The sequence below is a fragment of the Meleagris gallopavo genome, chromosome 2, assembly GCF_905368555.1.
Source record: "Meleagris gallopavo chromosome 2, MGAL_WU_HG_1.1, whole genome shotgun sequence".
Classification (NCBI taxonomy): Eukaryota; Metazoa; Chordata; class Aves; order Galliformes; family Phasianidae; genus Meleagris; species Meleagris gallopavo.
The window spans coordinates 51,678,526-51,685,419 of NC_139405.1; the positions used below are offsets into that span (position 1 = coordinate 51,678,526).

The window sequence follows — 6,894 nt, forward strand, 5'->3', positions numbered from 1 at the left end:
ACTGCCTATAAACTCTGTGTGTTTCAAATCATGATGTTTTCAACATGAAAAAAAAAAAAAAGCAAGAGCATCTCTGGTGGTGGTTCTTAAGACTGACAAGTCCACAGAAAAATTAAAAAATAATTGAGCTCGGAAGAAATCAGGATTTTCTCTTTTCTTCTGGATATTTTTCCTCTTGTACCACTTGATTTGTATGCGGAAAAAACTTCGACATCCATTAAAAACAGCAAAATTCCAGGTAAAATGCCTGGTTAAAAAAAACTTTACTACTGAAGACATCTTTGCCTTCTGCTAGAATAAACTGAGTGAGAATCACTACACGCTCAGAAGCAGGATCCATTCTGGTGTTAGCTAAATCTTACTGGATTTCTGGCACTGAAAACTTTCCTACTCCAAAAGTAAAAAGGAATAAAAATGTGAATTCTATACCAGTCTTCCAGAAATCTGACAGCCATCCCCAGCCCTTTGACCTTAAATGGTGTCCATCCTCCTGTCTGTGAAATAAAGGCCAGAACAGCAGGCTGGGGGAGGAGAAAAAATGGTGTATATGATAACAGTGGATTTGACTGATGAAACGTTTAGATTTTAAAAATAAAACAAATACTGTTTGGAATCAAATTGCTTACATTCAAGAGCAAAAAATCTTCAGCCACTTTTTGATCAACTTACCCCGGCTTCATACTTGAAGTGCAATCTGATACTAAATGGTTACTTGCTGGAAGCCACACATCAGCAGGAAGTGCTAAATGCCAAAGGGCCTTGAGAAACTAAACATGCGGTAGCAAAATGTTGAACAGATCACAGACTGAGCTACTGATCTGATGCTGCAAAAATATGCATTCAGTCATATGCTGCAAATGTTTGTAACCTAATTTTTACTTAGACAACAAAGATTATTACCGCATTCATAAAATACTCTCTTTTCCATCTTAAGTCAGAAAGTTTGTTTGTAAAGATGCTGTACCAGAAACTGCATTACGTGTGTGATACATAGTATACATTGTTCTGCGTTTTTAAATATTTGCATTCCTTAATCTTAACTCTTTGGTTGAGCTCATATTAAGAATTTACTCCAATTATTCTGCAGGAGCTGGTGTGGAATAATGTCTTTTATTCCTGTACAAAACAGACAGATTCTTCCTTGTATAATACCGTACAGAGCTGTGTTGGAAATGGCAGGCTGTGTTCTGGGGAACAATCCCTCCCTGCACGTCCATCAGATCTTGTAAACAACAACAGTTTTCAGGGAGACTCAAACGTTTTCAATTTAAGCAAAACATTTTGTTATTCCTGCATTTTTCCCTCAGCACGCTTTGGAAACTACAAGTTACTTGTCTAAGCATGTTTCAGATTTTTACATAGAAGTAGATGCACCAATTGTGTAAGTATGTGTCAAATTGCACATGATTTTGATTGCTGCCTATTCCTGACAGTTCAAATTTTCAAAGTGAAGGGAAAATAATCAGTGTGGATTTAGGGAAATGGCACAGTACAGTCATGGTTGTTTGGTTTCTAAGTCCATAGGAATTATGTTTTGTTTTAACTTTGACTGTAGTTTTCTACCCTGAATCACCTGCCTTATCTTGCCTTATCTTTGATTTGTTTTCAACAAGTCCAGCTTGATATGGATGGAAAATAATGTTTTCCTTTAAGTCTTATATTTCTTATTACATATCAAAACCAGCTGCTTTACTTGCTAGAATACTTCCACATCATGAGGCTGTGCCCCTCTCGTCACCATGGGATGAATGAAAGACACAATCTTTCTAACAGCCCTCCCAAAGCATATCTGATGTCTTCTTTACAAACACTAAACTTGATTCCCATAGGCCTTAGTAGTACTCTTGCTTAGCATATATGGCCATAAGATCGAAGAAGCTGGAATCTGTATAGCTATTTTGGCAAATGTTCATGCAAGCATGGAGAGAAATACAGGAAAACATAAGCACCTACCTACCTACCCTTCATTTATGTTTTTCCCAAGTTCTATGCCCCCATGCAGCCAAGTCAACATATACAACGGTAATTATTCTTCCTCCTCACCCAGCACCAGCTGCTCTGATGTTCTGGTCACCACATGAACTCTTCCTCAATTCTCCACAGAAGGGGGTGACTTCAAGCCACCTTTTCACCCACTCTACTCTGCAGTTAGTAGGAGGTGTAATCCTAGCTGTGACTCATCATCATTTTGAATAAGTTAACCTGCAAAGAACCACTTTGACAGTGAAAAAATTCTAGAGTAAACCTGGGATGTACAAGTTTTGAATTACGACTGCCATTTCACTCAGCCTTTCACTGTTTGCATCTACGCTATGGTCTGATACAACTGTGAACTGCTGTCTGAATTCTCAGGTTTATTTTTTCCATCTGTCATCAGAAAGGCAGGAAAAAAGGGATGAAAGGAATGGAAACAAGCATCTGGCAGTCACCTCTAGACCTGAAAGGTGCACTTCATAGCAGTGGGACAGATTATCTGAAAGGTGTGCTTCACTAATGGAGACATTGACTTCTGGTGTGAGAAGTTCCCTTTTCACAAAAAGGCACCTCGCCACAAACCTCAACATATTCGGAATAAAGTGCAAGACTCTTTGCTTCAGGCCCTACAGCAAAACCCACAACAAGAGAGCAAAGTGAAAACTGAATATGTGGACACGCAGATAAAAATCTGTCAGTGTGACACGTTGGCTGTGCACCATGGCAGCAATGGCCCAAGCTTTGAGGCTGTCACGAACTAAACCACAAGCAGCTGACACAAGCAGCAGCCTGCCCTCCGCCTCAGCCCACCGCTCAGCCTGAGAGCTACCCTCAGCCACACACCACCAAACTTAGCTTCTGAATTATTTCTGGGGAAGCGTTTGAACAGCACTTGCATTTCAAATGCAGTTCAAACCCTGTCTACACCAGGCAGATCAATAAACTCACCTAGATTCACCCACCCTTTAGATGGCTTTTAAGTCTAATCACTCCATATGGAAGGCTGCTTAAGGGTACGCCATCCAAGCAGTGATCTTGGAGCAGCAATGATGCTGCTCTGAAGTTTAGAATAACATTTTTCCTCCCCCATCTCCTAAAGATGCTCTCACAAAGCAGCCCTTTGTCAGGCAGAGTGTTCAAGTGACTCAGCTCTGCCTTTCACAAAGCCTATGAACTTGGATGAAATTAGGTCTTTTCAGGGTATGAATCAAAAGCCAAGGTTGTGTCACCCTTCCTCATGATGAGGATCACCTTTTTCTCCCCAGGGTCTAATCAGAATTAGTGTCTGAAACTAAAGGCTAAGCCTGACACAACAACAGATGATGCGATGCAGCCCAGAGAGGGAAATTAAGTGATATTCTACCACTGAGTGTAAAAGAAAAGGCTTGCTTTAAGAAAAAGGGGAAAACAAAATATACTATTCTCACAAATTGGATCACAGCTGGTGAAGTGAGATTCTGCACAGTGATACAAGGAAGTTGCTGCTCTCAGCAAAAGCTAGCAGCAGAGGAAGGAAAGGGGGTAAAAGAGCAAAGGGAGCACAAGCCTGGAAAACCTCATCAAACTCATTGTACTAAAGAGATATGTGCAGTACTGAACTGGAAAAGCAAACAGATGGGTTTTACACGGTACTGTCAAAAATGCTTTTAGAAATGCTGCTCTGTTTTCCTTAGCCAGAAGGGTCTCTACAACTACTGTCTCTTGACAGATGCTGCACTGAGAGTGGTGAGTCAAGAGATAGCAAAATGGCAGCGCACTGTGCTAGCAGGTAATGGGCTGGTAGGTACCAACCCATCGCTGGCAAAGCACGAGCAGACAAGTTGTCTTTTCAACCCAACCAACGTCAGAATCTGGAAAACGAAGGAAAATGAACAGGAGAAATTGTAACTTGTGACTTTCAAGCTGGAGCTGAACCACTAGGAGTGGGCAGCAAGCGAATTTTTTACAGGTTATTTAAAATTCAGGTTGTGCTTTTCTAAGTTCAGCAGCTGGAGCATGGGTAACATCCGATGTGAATGGCCTACTTCAAATTAGTCAGGTGGTACAGGCAAAGAGGTAGGAGCAAACATATTAATAAGGCTTATACAGTTCCCCTAAGTGCTTCACATTTCTGTCCCCATTATGCTTGCTCTCCAGGTTAGTGGGGGAATGAGAGAGGTTATTTTAATGGCATCTCTGTACCACCGTGTTAAAAATTAAACAGCTTTCAATCTTTAATGCGTGTTTTTCTTTTTAAAGGGGGAATCAACAGTTATGTGCCAGCACGTAAGTATTTTTGTTGTGCCCTATGAGCAGCTGGAAAAAAAATATGGGAAGCAGCAACTGGGAGGATATAGAGTGAAATAAATGATTTAAAAAAAATAATAAAAACCAGGGAAAGCAACACTTGTCATTTGCTGGCAGGAAGCACATCCTCTAAATTAAAATAAGAAAAAACCAAGTGAGGCAAAAAGGAGGCCTAAATTATCTATTTGAGAAACTGCAAATAAGAACGTATCTTTGGAAAAACTGCCATTTTATCTCCACTTGATTTGCTCTCATATAATGCATCCAGCTCACTGCTAGCAGTCTTGAAAGTCAAGTTGATAACCAACATACTTTAACTTTGACACAGTCTCAGTCATGTCTTAACCTGATTACAGCAGGATCACCAAAGTGGTGGACATCTTGTGCACACATGAAGTTGTAGGGTGTTGTTCATTCACGCTGCACAATACATCTCACACCTAGAAGCAGTCCTTTCTAGTTCTATCATACCACAGGCACTTCCTACCTCTGCAAGACCCAAATATGCTTAAGTAGACCTTACAAGCAGACACAGAAAAATGTAAAGCAGAAAAAGACAAGTGGAAAATGGCACATAGTCTTCTTTCCATCCGTGCTCCACTGCAGACCAAACCATGCACCATGCTGCCCTGACTGCTGGCTTGACATGCACCATGCTGCCCTGGTGCTGGGGAACAGGAGGTCTCTGTGCTCTCTGAGGTGCTCTGCCTCACTCAGACACAGTTCCAGCTGCTGCTGGGACTCACGGGCACCTCTATATGGGTGCATCCAGAACACCTGCATCACCAGGGACATGTGTGCCTCCTGCCACCTTAGTCAATGGAGAAGTGCTGGTTTGCAGCCAGGCAAGCCCATGTTTCTAAAACGTGCTCAGCAACACAGACACCAGAATTTCATGTCCCTTAATATCTAACCTCAGAAAACAGCCTGAGTGAAGAGCAGCCTCATCCAAGCACGTATTTATTTCACTTTGACCACTTTCAGTCGGCCACATTGCAAACTCAGGTCCTCGCTTCCTCTCCTTTACAGAGCAGAGTTGTTCTGCACGCCGCAGGAAGCCTACTTTGGGACTACTCCCAACCCAAAGCATCCCACGTGCGATGGAGGGTTAACTCCTTCAGGAGGAGCACCGCTTCGCCCCACCTGTTAACGCACTTCGGGAACGGGATACCTCTTCCCGAAGCCCCCAGCCCGGCTCATCAGGCTCTGCGAGGGCTGAGCCGCCTCTCCCCGCTCCCTCTTCTCCCCGCACCCCGTTACCTGAGCCCCCCACGCCGGAGCGGAGCAGGCAGCTCCTGCGGGAGGAGGAGAAGGAGGAGATGTCGCTCTGGGAGCGGCCGCGGGGGCCGGGCAACGGCCAGGCGGGCAGCGGTGCCTCCGCCATCGGGGAGTCGAGGGAGGGAGAGCCCCGAGAGGGAGGGAGGGAAAGTTTGCTGAGGAAGAGCCGCCCCTCCGCTCCGACCGCCCCGACGCGGGGCCGCCCCGCTGGGAGGACGATGAGGACTTTGGGCATCCAGGAAACCCTGCACTCCATCCATCCTTCCCTCCGCACCCCCCGAGAGGTGCAAACCCAAACTCCGTGGTTTCGTTTTGTTTTGCCGAGCGCTTGCAGACTTTCCTTCAGGGCCAGGTTTGCCCAGCATCGCCCAGGCACTGCGCTGCCCTGATTAGAAAGTTTTCTACCAAGTCTCAGGAGCTAGTCCTAAGTTTCTCACCAAATCCCATCGTGTGCCTTTTGTTCTAATTGACCTTTACAGCTCACAGATGTGCTGAGGGCCCTTTCTCTCACTGGAGATGGCAGCAGCTGTGCATGGGCAGGCCGGCTGGTGGCAGTTTCTGAACCAGTCTAAGCCTTAATTGGAAGTGTACACATGACATCTATTTACTGAACTGCTCCTTTCCTTTCTTTCCTTCTTTCTTTCCTTCTTTCTTTCTTGAAAGCATGTGAGAAAGGTCATTAAGCAAACTTCAGACTTCGTGCTGGGATCTCACCTACACTGGTGGACTTTGGGTGAGACCCTGGAGCTTTCCTCGTGTTGTTTTTTCATCAAAGTACTGAGAGTCACAGAGCAGTTCTAACTTGGGTATGCTGTAAAGAATGAGAACCTACTTCAAAACTCCTGTTAAGGGGCTGCTCAGCTCTGCAGTCCCTTGGGGCAGCAGCTGTCAAAAAGAACAGCCGCAGAACACAAGGAAATCCAACGATAAACCAGAGCAGATACAGCAGCAAGAGGTCAAAGGTGCTGAGTAGCTCCTGCTGAGATGTGAAGGGACATGGGAAGAAATGAAGGTGAGTGTAGATGCAGAGAAAGCAGGTCAGCGTTTGGTGAAAGGCAGAAGCAGGGAAAGGCAAAAGAAAGAAATAATGAAGGGCTCCTATGCTTGACATCAAAGTTTATTTGTAAATTGGAGCAACGTGGGCAGTCTACCAGAAAAAAAAAAAAAAAATATCGTGGAAGTCAGAATATTTTTTATCAGGCGGTAACTTACACCCATCGAGGCACGTAACTAAAAACGTAAAAAGTCTCTCCCCAAAACATGCCGGGCTGCCCCTACCCCGGGGCAGGAGCCGCAGGGCACCGGGACGAGCGAGGTGGGGCGGCCTCGGCCCCTCGTACGGCCCGGCCTTCGGAC

At 44.7% G+C, this 6,894-nt stretch overlaps 1 protein-coding gene across 2 annotated transcripts in view; it reads right to left on the reverse strand.

Moving 5' to 3' along the window:
* The window catches only part of PHACTR2 (phosphatase and actin regulator 2), a 120,567-nt gene extending 114,900 nt beyond the window's left edge, over positions 1-5,667 (reverse strand). Inside the window, exon 1 of one of the 2 annotated variants that reach the window (XM_085217150.1) lies at positions 5,521-5,667. In XM_085217150.1, coding sequence (XP_085073276.1) covers positions 5,521-5,644 — 124 coding nt within the window. In that variant the 5' untranslated portion in view covers positions 5,645-5,667. The remainder of the gene's footprint in view (positions 1-5,520) is intronic. The other variant, XM_085217152.1, reaches the window with a different exon arrangement.
* Between the last annotated feature and the right edge of the window lie 1,227 nt (positions 5,668-6,894).